Source organism: Melospiza melodia, chromosome 3, assembly GCF_035770615.1.
Source record: "Melospiza melodia melodia isolate bMelMel2 chromosome 3, bMelMel2.pri, whole genome shotgun sequence".
In the NCBI taxonomy this organism is placed as follows: domain Eukaryota; kingdom Metazoa; phylum Chordata; class Aves; order Passeriformes; family Passerellidae; genus Melospiza; species Melospiza melodia.
The window spans coordinates 46,275,452-46,292,520 of record NC_086196.1 but is presented as its reverse complement, the minus strand read 5'-3'; the positions used below and the strand labels follow the sequence as shown (position 1 = coordinate 46,292,520).

The following is a 17,069-nucleotide window of genomic DNA, read 5'->3' as shown; positions in this document are numbered from 1 at the left end:
ACAATCTGAGAGACAAATTATACAAGATGTCCTCATTAAGAGCTCCTTGTGCAGTGAGAGCTGTGTAAGCAACTTCCAGAAACAGAGCATTTTATAGTAATTGATGCCATGTGTTCTAGTGCACACACTTTTTAATTTTTCCATAGCTAATTAGTTTTGATTGTAATAAATATTTATTAGCCAATTGTGTCAACACTTATGTCCCAACCAGTTGTGCATCTTGATGGAGCTGAATTCATGCCTTGTAAGTTTTCCATGAAATTCTTCTGAAATGGTATAGGAACTCTTTTTCAGCTAGTGTGTGGTATTTAAAAAACAGTTTATGTTCTTTCATATGTACATGCATGATTTTTATTCATTGGTCTGTGTTGTTCGGGACTGAGTTGGATTTGTGTTTGAAAGGATTATGGTGTGAGGCATAATTTCTTTGTGACTTTTTTTTGCATTTTAATAATGGAGCAAGAAAACCACTTCTCATAGTATTTATTCCCCTTCAAAATGGCAGCACATGATTTCAATGCATTAGACCGTGGGCACAATGCTGTTGCAAGTTTTGCAAGTCATGGATGCTTATTGTGGAAATAGAAATTGAATATTTATATGGCACAAAAAGCATCAGCTTTAAAAAAACAACATCTTTATGTTTCATAGGTGATGAGAATTGATGGCACCATAGACAGCTGCCCCTGTCTGAAGGTCACACAGAAGTCCTTTGGTTCACAGAACAGTAAAACAGATGTTATGTTTTTTCGATTGAGCATGCCCATTGAATGTGCTGAGGTGTTCTCCAGATCAGCTGCAGGAGGGTTACCAGGCTCTGGTCTTTTTGGCCCAAAAAATGACTTGGAAGATTATGATGCTGATTCTGATTTTGAGGTTCTAATGAAAACTGCTCATGGTCATCTAGTTCCTGACCGAACAGAAAGAGAAAAAGATGCCACAAAACCAGAGCTGAATAACCATAAGGATTATGTTCAAGAAAAGCCCTCACGTCTTAAACAAAGGTTTGTAGCTTGCTACCTTTTCCCACTCCTCCCCCTTCTGCTTCTCAAAGTAGAGGAAAATGCCACTCATGTCTGACAAACCAGTCAAGTAACTTTTGAGCATACAGTTTAAGATCAGAAATAAATGCTTTTAAGAATAAGCTTGTATCTTTCTATTTCTGAATAATTTGCCTTTGTGATTGGGCTTTTAGTAGATATTTTAATTTTAATTTTTTTATTGCAGATTTATGCTCAGGAGGACAAAGCCAGATTATAGCATGAGTCACTCTGCACGGCTTACTGAGGATGTGCTAGCAGATGATAGGGATGACTATGATTATTTGATGCAAACTTCCACGGTATTGTAATTTAGGATTGATGTTTTAGCTGTTTGGGGTTTTTTAGTTGTTTAGTTTGGGTTTTTTTAATACTTACTTTTTTTTTTGGTTGTTGTAAGAATTCCAGAAACAGTCTAATTTTCAGTTTAAGTGTCTGTGATAGTTCTGAACTTCTACTTAAGTTGAGACTGTTTTGTTCATTTTATTTTGATTTGATTGTCAGACTAAAGCCATTTCCAAATGAAAACCTACAAACTGGTTTAATCTGTATTTGAAACTACTGTTGATAACACTAGGCATAAAAGAGGACAATTAAACAGTTTTAGAATGATGGAATACATTGGAAAAGGTACATTAAACTAGTAGGTCAGTATTCAAGACCATTTGAAAACATCTCTACTAATTCTTCAGAACATTTATTTAATGGAATTCCATAAATTCCATTTATTTAGTGGAATTCCCAGTGAAAGTTTTTTGCAGGTTTTTTAGATCTTTCTCTGACAAGATCAGCTCCATTAACACTGATTCCTCAATGTTCAAAGGAAAACAAACTCCTTGTCTGGATGTGTTCTTCTCTTGCTAAAAGATATTAGAGACTGAATTACCTGCAGTATAAAAATTATAGTTGCTGTAGCAATACAGCTTACAATGCCATGATGCAGAAGCCTTCAATAGAAGCATATAAACTACATTTAATCTTGTCCATTTTTTGGTTTTAAAATGCATATTTTGTTGGCTGTGTTTTGGTTTGTGTTTATAGTCTTTGTTGCTTTGCTTGGTGAATTGCACTTTAACAAGGCTATGCTACTTTTAAATAATATAGCATTTTCAGATTTAGGGTAGCAAATTCTGAATCAAACTGATACGCTGGGGAACAAACACTAACATTTGATAATATTATTTTCTTATTAACAGTACTATTACTCTGTGAGAATATTTCCTGGTCAAGAACCTGCTAATGTCTGGGTGGGCTGGATTACATCAGACTTTCACCAGTATGACACAAGCTTTGACTTGGACAGAGTGCGTACCGTCACAGTTACACTGGGAGATGAAAAAGGGAAGGTTCATGAGAGGTTGGTTACAATTTCCTTAAAAAGGCCTGTATTTTATACCCGTACAAGCAACTTGCAGTTTATAAGGTGTAAATCCACTCCATTTAATGTAATTAGATTGATGTAGAAAAAAAAATTAAAATGGCAGTAGTAGGGAAAAGTGTTAATTTAATTGTTACGTGCTCTTGCTTGTGAAGAAAGAGTGGACTAATAGTCTAGTCAAATCAGTAGGTACTGAAAAGTAAAATAGTACAGCTTTCTATATAGTTTGAAATTATGATCCTGTAAATATTGACTTGTGAGGCCAAAATCAGTACATGAGCTTGTCTCAGCACTTCAGATTATTACATATACCAGAAGCTTTTCTTATGCTTAACGTTAAATGATTTAAAACTTTGACTTACAAAGCCAGTTTCATCTTTGGTATTTTACAAACGATGTGGACGTTTTAATATATTGTCATCTTAATTTTTTATTTTTCTTTCCGTTATGATGTCCATGTTTCATTGAATTTTGGCAGTGGTTAGGATGTGATCCGTTGTTTTTGGCCACAAGGCCCTATATGTTTGCACCCATGCAAGGTTGTTCTTAGTATGTTGCAGAAATTGTGCACACCATTCATAAATAAATTTATCTTTTGACATTCAGTATAAAACGCAGCAACTGCTATATGGTGTGCGCAGGAGAGAGCCTGAGCCCTGGACAAGGACGCAATAATAATGGCCTGGAGATTGGTTGCTTGGTTGATGCTGCCAGTGGCCTGCTGACCTTCACAGCTAATGGCAAGGAGCTAGGCACATACTATCAAGTGAGTATTTTTTTAGAATGTATTGCAGCAAGAAGGGGGAAAAATGAATCCTTAGCCTACAGCATTAGAGGCTTTAGTACAAGACTCTAGAGAAAAATTAATCATCACTGCTACGGCAGTAATTTGTCCTTTTGTTTGATCTAGGTTGAACCAAGTACAAAGTTGTTTCCTGCTGTATTTGCTCAAGCTACAAGCCCCAATGTTTTCCAGTTTGAATTGGGAAGAATAAAGGTAATAATAATGCTGGGTTTTGTGCAGGTTTAGGACTAAGAAATCATGTAAAATAAGTTTATTTTATTTTTGCCATTTATTTCCTGTGATGTGTTCTTGGTATTTGGGACATTTTCTATGGCTCCAAGTGCTTGCACTATTGCTATTTTTATTCTTAACTCAATTTTCAATACTTAATGAATTTAAAATACAGTACATTGAATAAAAAGGGTGTAAACTGATCAGAATTTTCTGAGTCTTGTCTTTCATGGTGAAACAAAATCACTTAGGTTGGTAAGGCAAATCTTTTAGTTTCATAAACAGAGAATGGATGACTGGTGTATCTGAAGAATTTGGTTAGAGTTTTAAAATAAAACTGAGCTGAATTTTTCTACCTTGCTTTGGATACTTGGATGTCTAAGAAATCAGAAGAGGTAAAAGAAAAATGGAGTCCAAGGAAGTAACCACATGTGGCAGTCAAGTTAATGTTTCAAATTCGGCTATTCTTAAAAAACAAATATGGAAAATGCTGTCTTGCTGCTAATCTTCCAAGAGTTGCTTGTTTTAAAAGCTAGTGAAAGTGCTGATTTCCTGTTTTACTTGACTTTACTATATGTTGACTATATTTCTGGATAAGAAATGCAGTGTTTGGTAAAGATGAGGAAACTGATTGTCTCTTCCATTGGAATTTTCCAGAATGTAATGCCATTATCTGCTGGATTATTCAAAAGTGAACACAAAAACCCGGTCTCTCAATGTCCCCCACGTCTCCATGTCCAGTTTCTGACTCATGTGCTTTGGAGCAGAGTGCCAAACCATTTCTTGAAGGTGGACGTGTCTCGGATCAGTGAACGCCAAGGCTGGATGATACAGTGCCTGAATCCTTTACAGTTCATGGCCCTTCATATTCCTGAGGAAAACAGGTTGATGTTTTTGTTTTGTACTGTACCAGAATTATGTTGGAATTACGAACCTAGTCATACAATTCCATCTATGTAACAAAGGCCCAAGGTCTTCTCTGTGTTTATAACACAAGTAAATACAGAGTGTGTTTTAATTAATGCTAAAAATTATATAAATTTCAGTGTTTTAAAATCTCCCTTCTTTTACTCTGTTTCCAACCTCTCCCAATTTCTCTCCAAACATGTCAATAGTACATGTAGATTTTAAAAGTAAATTAAAGAAACTCTGCTTATGTATTATTAAAGATAATCTGTAAAATAAGCAAAAATCTGGTTATGTTGAGATTTTTCAAGATTTGCGACCAATTTAATTATTCTGTTCCCTTAATTTTTCTAAATCTAATTGAAACAATTGAAGAATTTAATTCTGTGATTTCCTTGATACCCAAATTTCTGAGCATTTTGCCAGTGCCTAAAGTGAAAACAAAGTCACCAAGAACCCCAACACTGAACCTTCTTCAAATGTACTGGTTAGTCTGTTGCCACTTTACACCCCAGATTTAAAGCCAGTAAATGATATAAATATCTTAACTCCAACTGGTTTTAAAACCCTAATTTTCAGCTATGTGAATTCTTGTTCGTAGTATTAAAAAATATTCTGTGTTAAGTAAATAATTTTTTTCCCACTGAAAGTAGTTTAAGTAATGATTTTAGGAGTGACTTGAATACATTTGAGATTACCTTTTGTTATTAGTCTTGATTCTTACATTGGCAGTGTTTCTCACATGAAAGCTGAAATGTGGAAAAAAAACCCCCATCCCTGGAACTGATATTGTACTGATGTTATCCTTAGGGAGAAGTTTGAATCCCTTAAAAAGACATTTTTGCCTATGTGATTTACTGTGTTGTTTTTTCTTTTCCCCAGAACAATTGATATTTTAGAGCTGACAGAACAAGAGGAATTGCTGAAATTTCACTACCACACCCTCCGATTGTATTCAGCTGTTTGTGCTTTAGGCAACAACCGAGTGGCCCATGCTCTGTGCAGCCATGTGGATGAATCTCAGCTCCTCTATGCTATTGAGAATAAATACATGCCAGGATTATTACGTGCAGGATATTATGACCTGCTCATTGACATCCATCTCAATACCTATGCAACTGCCAGGCTGATGATGAATAATGAATTTATAGTTCCAATGACAGATGAGACCAAGAGTATTACTTTGTTTCCTGATGAAAACAAAAAACATGGCCTTCCTGGTATAGGACTCAGCACTTCATTAAGGCCAAGAATGCAGTTTTCCTCTCCAAGTTTTGTAAGCATTAGCAGTGAATGCTTTCAGTTCAGTCCTGAATTCCCTCTGGAAATTTTGAAGGCCAAAACCATAGAGATGCTGACTGAAGCTGTCCAGGAGGGAAGCCTCCACGTCAGAGATCCAGTTGGAGGTTCTACAGAATTTCTGTTTGTTCCTCTCATCAAGCTCTTTTATACCCTCCTAATTATGGGAATCTTCCACAATGAGGATCTGAAACACATCTTGCAGTTGATTGAGCCCCGAGTTTTCAAAGAAGCAATGAGCCAGGAGGATGAAATTGATTTCTCAGAGAAAGAGTACAGTTCAGATGAGCTCAAGTCAGAAGAAGGAGAAGGAGAAACCAGAGGGGAGCAAATGCCAAAGGAAGGACTCCTTCAGATGAAACTTCCAGAACCTGTTAAATTACAGGTAAAAGTACTGTCTTGATAGTGATTGCTCCTGTTTTTTTCATGTGGTAATTTATTTATTTTCAAGGAATAAAGCATTTTGAAATGAATGTTTTCAGCTAAATAGAGATGTAATTTCCTTACAGAAAATGAGAAGACTTAGTATCTTTCTGATGATACAAATTTGCTCACCATAGAACAAGCAACTATGGTTTCATTAAAAAGAATGACTTGCTCAATGCCATTAATAGTGAATTCCTCCTTTTTATGGATTCAAACAGAACAGAAATTCCCTAGAAGAAAGGGATAAATCCATTCTCTTGTAGCTTTAGTTATGTCTTAGGCACATTAATCCCTTGCAGATGTCAGATATTCTGGTGTAAGATTGCTTTACATGTAGTAAATAACAGCATGAAATGATCCAGACACTTTATTGGATAGTAACTTGCTGTAGGAAATCCATCCTTACTTGCCTAATATGCAGAAGATATTTCTTGGCTTGCCAACTCATGTCTCTTACAACACTGTTTTCTCAGATGTGTCACCTACTCCAGTACCTGTGTGACTGCCAAGTGCGACACCGAATAGAGGCCATTGTCGCATTTTCTGACGATTTCGTGGCCAAGCTCCAAGAGAACCAGCGCTTCCGGTACAACGAAGTGATGCAGGCCTTGAACATGTCTGCTGCCCTGACAGCTAGGAAAACAAAAGAATTCCGATCCCCTCCTCAAGAGCAGGTACAGCTCACAGTGGACAGTTTCTTTCCTGTTGCGCTTTATTTGCTTTTTATGTTGCAGAGTTCTGTTTGATTTTAAAGTTTTTCCTTTTGGGGATCAGTGTAATTTTTCTTTTCTTTGTATTCTCTAAGATTAACATGCTGCTGAACTTTAAAGATGATAAAAATGATTGTCCTTGCCCTGAAGAAATTCGGGATCAACTCTTGGATTTCCATGAAGACCTAATGACACACTGTGGTAAGTCTTTTTACTGAATATTTTTACTTTTTAAATTTTATTAGCTTTAGAGGCAATTTTAATAAGAAATTTTATGTAAGAAACATCAACTGAATAGTCTGTAAATTACACTGTAAAAATTTTAATTATTATGAAATAAAAATAATTAGCTTTCAATCAAAACCAAGGAAATATTCTTATCCTTATCTGGTTAAACTAGAAGGGAATGTTGCATATTTTGTTTCATAAGCACCTGTTTTGCAGGCTGACAAACTCAGTTCCTTCATTCTGTCCTTATGGGGCAAGCAGTCCAGACATCAATGGGTCATTGTTTGATGCTTTCCAGCTTTTCAATATTTTTCTTGTGTTTGGTAATAGGAAAGGAAGATTGAATAAATAATTTATATGAACATTTGAAAGGAAAACAAGGTTTATCTTTTGATTCTTTCAATTTTTCTTTAGTTGTTTTACATTGTTCTCCTCTGTTCAAATTACTTAACGTAATTCTTTTCATTACCTTTTTCCGGTAGGGGAAAATAGGAATTTGCATTATCTACAAGTAGAATATTAATTTTGTGAATCATCATAGAGCAGAACTAATTACTCCATGTATTGCACAATAAGTAAAACAGTTACGCATCCTAAGTCCGATGTTTTCTTAGTCAGCCACCACTTGGGGATTCACATTTTGTGGAATGGTTAAGAGACAATATATTGAAAGTTTGCAAATCAAAAAAGCACAACTAGAGCTCAGGGAGTAGCACAACTGTGGGAAAACAGATGTTTCATTTGGGTAAGTTGAGACCATCTCTGTGTTCCAATTGATAAGACATTTCAGTGTCTTTACTGTTAATTAGTTTGGTAGAGAAGACTACTATCCAAATAATTTTGTAATATGATTTAGTGTGTAATATGAATTTACTGATGATCATTGAAGTGTAGTATAGTGTGAATTGCCCTGTTACAACAAAGTGTAACAAAATAACTTTTAATATAAACGGAGTTGTATCTAATGCAAAAAAATCAGACAACTAGAACCAGATGCAATAAATTTAGAAGAATGATGTTATGTCATGAAGAAACATCCTATAAAATTAAAGACTGCTAAAGAACTCTTCACAAAACCCTTAACTTCAGAAATTGTTTTGGAAAGTAAAAAATCCAGAAAATGGTTGAATGACATTTTTACTTGGATTTAGTGTATTAGGTGCAGGTCAAGATTTTGAATTCCTCTGCAATGTATGCATGAATCAATAAGTTTAAGAGAAATGAGCTGATAGGAATCCCATTAAGTTCAGCACTGAGAAGTATGAAGTTCTGCACCTGGAAAGGAATAACTCCTGCAGCAAGGACAGGATAGCAACCAAATTAGAAAGCAGCTTTGCACAAAAGGTGGGATCTTCAGTACAAGAGAGACATGGCCATACCGGAGCGATGTCAGGGAGGAGGCATCAAAGATAGTTAAATTCTTGGACCATGTTTTGTACAAGGAGAGAATGAGGGGACTGGGGTTTGACTTGAAGAGGAAGCTCAAAGGGGGGGTGCTATAAATGTATATAAATACCTGTTGGGCAGGGGGCTTTTAGAAGGCTAAAACACACTTTTGTCAGAGATGTCTAGTAACACAAGTTGAAAATCAGAGAATTCTATTTGTTTGTTACTGTAGGGTGCTGGAACTCAAGGATAGATTGCTCAGAGAGGTTGTGGAGTCTTCACCTTAGGAGATATTCAAAACCTCACTGGACATGGTTCTGGGTAGCTTGCCCTAGTTGGACTTGTTTTGAGCTGGGAGGCTGGAATCTAAAGGCTCACTGCAAACACAACTGTTCTGATTCTGTGAATCCTCACATTAATTCTTTTTACATTTTTATAGCTTATTATAGTAATGCCGTGAAAGAGCACTGTATTGTGAGGGTGGCTACTTTCTTCTGACTGATCACTGGAAAGTATATTTGTTGTAACACTTCTACTTTCACTTCTTTTTATATGTTTTACCTAAAAATCTTTACTACTATCACTTCAACCACACTGTATCTCTAGGGACTTTATCTACACTTTTGGGCTACATATGTCCAAAACACAGGCATCAGTGTTGGTGGGGAAAAGTGAATACTGGGGGACATGTATTTATTATATGTTTTATATGTAACATCATACAAGTTATACACTAAATTGCCCAGGTATCTGTACTTTCCTGCTTGGCACATATGTCTGTTCTATACTTGTTCCAAATCCTGGTTAAGCATGTCCCATATAAAACTCAGAGCAGAGCAACCGTTCAGTTTAATTATGTTTGTACACACAAGATGTCTGTAGCTTGTTTAATTTTATTCTTTCACTACTTGGTGCATTTATTTAATTTCAGGAATTGAACTAGATGAAGATGGAACCTTGGATGGCAACAGTGATTCAACCATTAGGGGTCGCCTCCTATATCTTATGGAAAAAGTTACATATCTGAAGAAGAAACAAGATGAGAAGACAGTTGATGAGGAGGATAAGACATCCTGTAAGTAAAATGAAATCAGTTTATTGCAACTTAATTACAAAAGGGAAAAAGAAGCAGACCAGGAAGTTCTTCACACATTTTCAGCCAAAACAAGGTGTATTTTTAGTGAAATAGCTGTGCACTTTAAAGTTTGTAGCTTAACTCAAAACAAGCACAGATGGATTTATTAGGCAGATTTGTTTCCCAATGGGATGTAGAGGAAAATTTCTTTTAGCAGCACTTCTGCCCCATTTCCTTTGTTGGTTCATAAATTTTTCAGAATATATCTTGCTTTTAACAGAATGAGTACAGACTTAATAATTGTAGCAGGGTCCTCTTTTATGATAACTTCCTCATCTGAAGCAGCTTCAAATCAGTATGTGCATGAAGATTACCATATGAAATAATCTGCCATTAGACTGTAATTAGCAGAAGCCTCCCCACCCAACCTAAAATTCAAGATTTGCTGACTGTAACTGCTATTCTCATTTTCTGATACTTTCTGCCTTTTCATCTTGATAAGAATCACTGCCAGTAGCATCCTAGTTCTGCAGTTGGTGCCAACTGACTATTTCAATTTTATGTATCTTTTTATTTGTCAGTGTTGCCTTTATTTTTATCTTTTACCCCTTTTTTTTGTTGTATGTAGCACTTTTGAATGTCCTTATTTTTTATATGATAATTAGAGGCTAGGTCTGTGCAGAATCTCATGATGAATCTTATCTCTTCCTTATTTTTCCTTGTAGTAAGAATAAAAGCTCTATAAAACCTGATTCTCTCTTTCTCATATTAGTAAACAGACTATTATATTAAACAAATAGACCCACAGTATAACTGAAATACAGTATTGCAGTTATCAAAACAGGAACAAAGTGTTTGCCTGCTCCCAGGATTCTTCATGGAAAAAAAAAAAAAAAAAAAAAAAACAGAACAAACCGACCCACCCAAAAACTGGATTGTGTCCCTTCTTGTTATTAATTATTTCAGTCCTTCTGAAGTATCAGCCCAGACACCTTATTTTAAAAGTGTTTCTATTTTTAAAAAATGCTATACTCTATGTCAATGGAAGTACCTATAGTGCAGTGCCTGGACAGTAACAATGAAATACATTATTACTATTCTTTTTACTCCTTTCCTTCTATTAGCATGAATTCTCTTCTTTTGGTTAAGCATTCTATTTTCTGTAAGCTCCTATTTCTTCAATGTCTTTCTGTAATTACTTTTCTTTTTGTTTGTTTGAGTTAACCTGGAATTACCTTAACTGCAATTACACAGCTTGTCTATATCAACATATCTTTCCCAACTAATAGAGATTATCAGTGGCACTACCAGATACAGGTTTCTTGTTGCATTGAAGACTGAACTGGGAATATGCAAGTGATGATCTCTCATTTATTTAATAATAGTGTCTTCATTTATTTTGAAGGCCTTTGTCTTTGGCAAAGGAATAAGTTAAATTATTTTGTTGTGTACATTATAAAACTTAGAGTGGACCCAGAGTTTAGGCATGTAAATAAATATCATTTATATGTGCTACCAGTGTAATTTTCCAGCCTTACTTCATAATAGGCTAAAAAAGCACTCAGACTTGTATTCATAGAAAAATATTGAAAGCAATATACAAAAATAAATCTAGTGACTTCGGGAGCATCCTGTATAAATTCATAAATTTTTTGTGTTTTATTTTAATTTTTATTATAGGTTTTTGGTTTTAAGATATTTCTGCTTCTCTCGTGTGGTTTTTCTTTGATAGACTGGTGAAGAAATGCTAAGAAGAAAATGCTTCTTAGGAATTAAATTAATTCAAATTGATATTGCATAGTAGGTTCTGAGTGACTAGCAGTAGGGAGATGAACAATTAATGGTAATTCTGTGATTTATTTCTTTTCTTCACAGCTACTCTCCAGCAGTTGATTTCGGACACGATGGTGCGTTGGGCCCAGGAGTCAGTGATAGAAGACCCGGAGTTAGTGAGGGCCATGTTTGTGCTGCTGCACCGCCAGTATGATGGTATTGGTGGTCTGGTTCGAGCCCTACCAAAGACCTACACCATAAATAGTGTGTCTGTGGAAGACACCATCAATCTTCTGGCATCCCTTGGCCAAATCCGTTCTTTGCTTAGTGTCAGAATGGGGAAGGAAGAGGAGAAGCTTATGATTCGTGGATTAGGGTAAATAACTGACTGGAGTGTAACTTCTCTTTATTTACAGATTTTGTTATTTGCTGTCTGGTTATGGCTAAGGTTGCACCTGAAGTTTGAATCTGAATATGGGCATAAATGCAGGCACTGCTCTATCCCCAGTAGTAAAATAAAGCCTTTGCAGCGTTATAGGTATTATATGGGGGACGAAGCAGTTGACATCTGTAAGACTTTTGAAAAAATTTGAAAATATGTATGTAATATCTTATGATATCAGAAGCTATCTTATTACTGCATTTTAAATAGCTTGGCTGTGAAGAATCCTGTCAAGAATACTACCCATTCTCTATGAATGCACCGGTTATTGGCTCTTGACACATAAGATTTCCCACAGCAGTCAGTTAATGGAGCTGTGCTTATCCATGTCTGTACATATGCCATCCTTTTTGTTGCACTAAATGTAGATAGTGTGCTTGAGCTGGGAAGTAGTTCACACACTGTTATTCTTCCTAATTGTATGATTAATAATAGTGAAGGATAGGCTAATAAAGAGGTCAATTGGAGGAAATGGTAAAGCAAACATGATAGCCTCTAGCATGAAAGAGGCTAGTTGGTTTTTTCTCTCATGTTTTTCAAAGAGATGTCTTTTGATTTTAAGCATCAGCTGTGATCTATTGAAAATCTCCAGTCAGCAAGAGCAATGAGAACGAAAAACAGCATTATATAAAGAATGTCAGGAATGCAAACAGAAGCAAAGCTTTTGTTGTGCAAAATACTTTGCTTTTTAGCTTACTGAAACCTCAAATATCCAAAAAAATGTCTATACATAATTTTGCATTGTCATTATAAACAATGCCTACTTCTCAGGTTACCAGCAGGTCTCATCAGTGTTTCATGGTTGCAGAAGTCTTTGGCATACTCATGGTAAGGCTTTGGCAAAAGGCAGAGTTTGGCATCTGTCAAGAGACATGAAGTACTGGCATTTCCAAATCTACCTTTTTATACAGATTGAAAATGTTTGATTTCACTCCAGTTTAGGGAGTCTAAAATGAGTGAATGATTACTAGATTTGGTTTTTATGTCATGTTCTGTGTTTAGTTCTTATACATTTTTTCCTCAACATTTTCTACTGTGAATTAAGAACCAAGATTTTCCGAATATATTGACTGTTAATGGTTTTTTTGCTGATACGTGAAAGTCTGGTGTAACTTAAGCCACTGTTGTCACTATCTCTTACTGTCACCTTTCTTAGTAGTCTCCATAATATCTTGTTTAACTTGTAAGTTACCCAACTGTGGTATTTTTACCTTTTATAGGCTGAACTGAGCTCAAAAACCTTTTCAGAAATACCAGTTTTTTTTTTTTTTGTTGGTTTTTTTTTTTTTGTTGGTTTTTTTTTTTTTTTTTGCTGTGAGTGGTATTCCTTTCTTTCAGCTGAGAAATTGAAGTGTCACTTATTGCTGCTTTAAAACTCAGTTTCCTCAGAAATGCTGTTAAGATTTTTTCCCCTAAGCATGACATTTTATAATGCAGTTCACAGTTAAACAGAACACTGAAAGTGGATGTAATTTGCAAAGTAGGGCAATGCTGCTGGCCAGCCCTTGAGGTGACATTTTGACTTTCTGTACTGCTTTCTGTAAAAGAAAGCTGCTGCAGGTAACCAGGAGTTTAGAATGTCTTGGAACATTGATACCATTGAGGTATTTTTTCAAGCCTGAAGCATTAGTGGAGAGGAGAGATGAGACAGCATTTGGAGGCATCATTACTGATGTGAAATTCAGTAATTTTTTGGGAAAAAAATTACTGGGAGTCAAAAATTCAGTGTCAAATAGTCTTCTTCCCATCTCATCTTTTAAAAGGTTGGATTTTGCCTGCCTGAGAGGAGGAGATTTAGGTCAGGAAGAAAAAAACCAAAACAGTTTAAAATGTACAGTGAAATTTGAACAGTTGCCAACAGTTTTTTCTCTAGTGACCTGCTAATCCTTTTCTCCTATGGCCTAATTGCTCTCACAGTTATTGATGGGTTTTATTTGATTTCAAGACTAATTATATTTTTTAGAAATTTAATTACTCTTTAAACTGGACATTTTTATTGGCTATACCATGTCAAATAAAATATTGACATTATGATCCTAAAGTCTGATTTTAAATATGAAAATCTGTTCTGATGAAATATGTAGAAGAGTTCTGCTAAATGGTAAATTGTGAATAATATTTGTGCAGCTTCTTGTTTTGATACTTAGAAGATAGCTGGATACCTCTTTCCCCTAGGATTTTTTTTATTGCTTTTGATGGCAGATAGCAAATGTCTTCACGTTTTAATAATCTGAAAGGCATTCTGTGTCAGAAAGATATTGCACAATTGAATTTAAAATATAAAATAATATAGCAGTTTTGATGATGCTCTTGTCAGAACATAGTTTTAGATCTGAGCAGAATTTCTAATGAGAGTAGAAGACTCTTCTACTCCAGTGTAATCAAGGGGTAATTAATGCACTAACTATAATATGGGAACATAAAGGTCATGTTCTTCCATAGTGTACATAGAAAAATAGACAGGAGATTGAAACTCAATGGGAAAAGTCCCTGAGGTAATTTTTTGCTTCAGGAGGTGGTGAAGAATTGCACAGTAAATCAGCTTTGCAAATAACTGAATAGGTAAACTACTTGTCCATAACATTTTTAAATTTTGTTTTCCTGTAGAGACATCATGAATAATAAAGTATTTTACCAACATCCAAATCTCATGAGAGCTTTAGGCATGCATGAAACTGTCATGGAAGTGATGGTGAATGTGCTTGGTGGAGGAGAATCCAAGGTAAAGCATTTCACTGTTAGAAGGCAGAGGGTTTACAGTAGAGCTGTTAAAAGCTTTTTCCCATAAAGCTCTGAGCTGTCACTGGAGGTACTGGCATCATAACCTCTTACTAATTTCCATTAACATAACAGTTGACTAAGTTTTTTAGAAGAATCTGTCCTTCCATTCCAGAGGAAGGTATTAGTAGCATTGTAATTTTAGATGCTTTAAAGAAAAAACTGTAGAACTTTCTATGTTTATTATGTTTTAAAGGGGAGATCTTTTTATCAACTAATTAAAAAAACAAATCAGTATTACTCTATGAAACTGAGTATACACCTTCTTTCATATTTGAAGTTAGAATCTGTGGGTGATCTCAGCTTTAGTTTTTAAAGCCACCTTGATCTTTGAAGCTTAAGGTATTACTATCTACCTGTGAAAGTCCTGTTGATTCCAGTGAGAAACATAAGCAGTTCATTTCCCTGGGGCACAATGAGTACACCACCTACATATTAGTATGTTAGAAGGCTTTATATAAAATGATCCTTTGCATGTTTTATGTCTGTATTAGTCTTTGAATACATTTAGACTGGTATTTAGCTCAGGTATCTCTGCATGATGTTTCAGATCTCGGTTTCCCCCATAATTCTTTCATTCATCCTGGTTTCCTTGATTTATCAAACATTAGTGTTTGATAAACACTCCCTTAGTTATCAAACATTAGGAGTGATATTCATTTGACTGAAGGTAGATCATTACAATTTAAATTTAAATGCTTTTATTTGCTTCTTAGGAAATCACTTTCCCAAAGATGGTGGCAAACTGCTGTCGTTTTCTATGTTATTTTTGCCGCATCAGCAGGCAGAATCAAAAAGCTATGTTTGATCATCTTAGCTATTTATTGGAAAACAGCAGTGTTGGCCTTGGTAAGTATTAAAATTTCAAACTTCCTGCTGATTTATATATGAAACCACCTGTATCTTTCTTCATCCCTCTATTTACTCGCTATGTATTGAAATTTCTTTTATTTCTGGTGCAAAATATCTTTATTAACTGTATTGCTAACTCTGGACAACTCCCCTGACAGTAGCATTAAGTTGAGCTAATTTAGTACACTTTGTTTATATGCCTGAACATGTAGAGTGACTTAGTGGTTAGTAGCTAACGTTGAGTAACAGAATATATTCCTGTTTTCACAAGGAGAATCATTCATATATTTTGGCAGCATTTCTTTAAGGTTTACCTCTCACTGCTCAAGCTTGCACCCCTACACTTTTTTTCTGTGTACTGGTCAGTATACAACTATGGCAGTCGGAGAAACACTGAGCTCATTTGCTTGATTAGATGCATGATTTGATGCCCAGAAATGAACCTTGAAACTTTCTTAATGTTTGCTTTCCTTTGCTCACCTCAAGTGTTGTAGAGGAAATATATTAATCCTTATTTAATTTAGTAATTGAAATTGACAATATATATGTATTTAGGAATCATCATGGTAATTTTTTAAATGATCGCAAATGTATTCATGTAAAGGCATAGAACAGAAGTGTAAACTCAAAATCTTTTTGAAGAGGAAGAGCCCAAATCAAATACCTTTGGAGAGTCAATGTGAAAACCTTAGATTTTTGTAATGCTATATTTACTGCCATTTAAAAAAATACATAATTTATAATATTTTATTTTAAAGTACAAAGATATTTTCTATTTCAATGGATTTGGTGGCATGTCCATGTATTAGACACACAATCATTACTGCATTTTCCTCAAAATAGAATTATGTCAGTTAGGAAAATGAGAATGGGATCTTAAAGTCTATGGTGAGAAGAGGAATGTGCAAGACAAACTGGTTTTAGCTTGAACATTCATATTATATTTTCATTTCATATCAGTGTCAAATTTCAGGCAAGTGTGTGATGATGTATTATAAAGTGAGATTATGAATTATATATTTATAATCATGTCCTAACTAATGACAAAATTTTGCATCTTACTAAAAAAAATAATGCATTTCCTGTGACTTTGTTGGGGTTTATTAAATTGGTATTAAAACTAAATGTTATTTTAACAGCCTCTCCTTCTATGCGAGGGTCAACTCCTTTAGATGTTGCGGCAGCATCTGTAATGGATAACAATGAGCTTGCTCTGGCTTTAAGGGAGCCTGATCTGGAGAAGGTTGGTAGCTTCTTCATCAAGCATTTTTTCCCCTATGGAGAGGAGAAGATAGCCGTTTCTTGGAGTGAGCAAAATCCAAGATTAGATGGGAATTTCTGGTACTTTTCAGGGGAAGACTGAGAACCTGGTTAGTTGTTCTTTCTGCTGATGGTCTGAAGAGTTGAACAGAGTTTGCAGTGATTACACACATAATTGTAGCCAGAAGGAATTGCTTCAAAGGCAGCTCCTAATTTTGCAGTAGTGGAGTCCATATCCAACAAAACTTGGTTGCTAAAACCTTTCTTTGTTGTTCTTCTGAATGGTGACATGCAGCAGTGATATGAGGCAATAAGGGTTACTAGGAGCTTTGTGACAACTTATTACAATATATGACAAATTTTCATAGAGATGTCTGTCTATATCTGTTGTATTTTCCCCTAACATTTAAACATGTTTCAGAAAAGTTTAAGAAATTTGGATTAATTACACTAAAGAATGAGACACTCAAGAGATTCTGTGACAATTGTGCAGTATGTCTA

The 17,069-nt window shown here is 35.2% G+C and overlaps 1 protein-coding gene across 10 annotated transcripts in view; it reads left to right on the top strand.

The window, feature by feature from the left end:
* Positions 1 to 17,069, top strand: part of RYR2 (ryanodine receptor 2) — a 381,629-nt gene that overhangs the window by 245,906 nt on the left and 118,654 nt on the right. For all 10 annotated transcript variants that reach the window (XM_063151586.1, XM_063151578.1, XM_063151584.1 and 7 more), the window contains 14 exons: positions 652 to 1,004; positions 1,228 to 1,342; positions 2,237 to 2,397; positions 3,025 to 3,184; positions 3,329 to 3,415; positions 4,091 to 4,317; positions 5,222 to 6,023; positions 6,538 to 6,738; positions 6,870 to 6,975; positions 9,320 to 9,463; positions 11,339 to 11,612; positions 14,286 to 14,400; positions 15,173 to 15,305; positions 16,448 to 16,551. In XM_063151586.1, the coding sequence (XP_063007656.1) occupies positions 652 to 1,004; positions 1,228 to 1,342; positions 2,237 to 2,397; positions 3,025 to 3,184; positions 3,329 to 3,415; positions 4,091 to 4,317; positions 5,222 to 6,023; positions 6,538 to 6,738; positions 6,870 to 6,975; positions 9,320 to 9,463; positions 11,339 to 11,612; positions 14,286 to 14,400; positions 15,173 to 15,305; positions 16,448 to 16,551 (2,982 nt within the window). The remainder of the gene's footprint in view (positions 1 to 651; positions 1,005 to 1,227; positions 1,343 to 2,236; positions 2,398 to 3,024; positions 3,185 to 3,328; positions 3,416 to 4,090; positions 4,318 to 5,221; positions 6,024 to 6,537; positions 6,739 to 6,869; positions 6,976 to 9,319; positions 9,464 to 11,338; positions 11,613 to 14,285; positions 14,401 to 15,172; positions 15,306 to 16,447; positions 16,552 to 17,069) is intronic.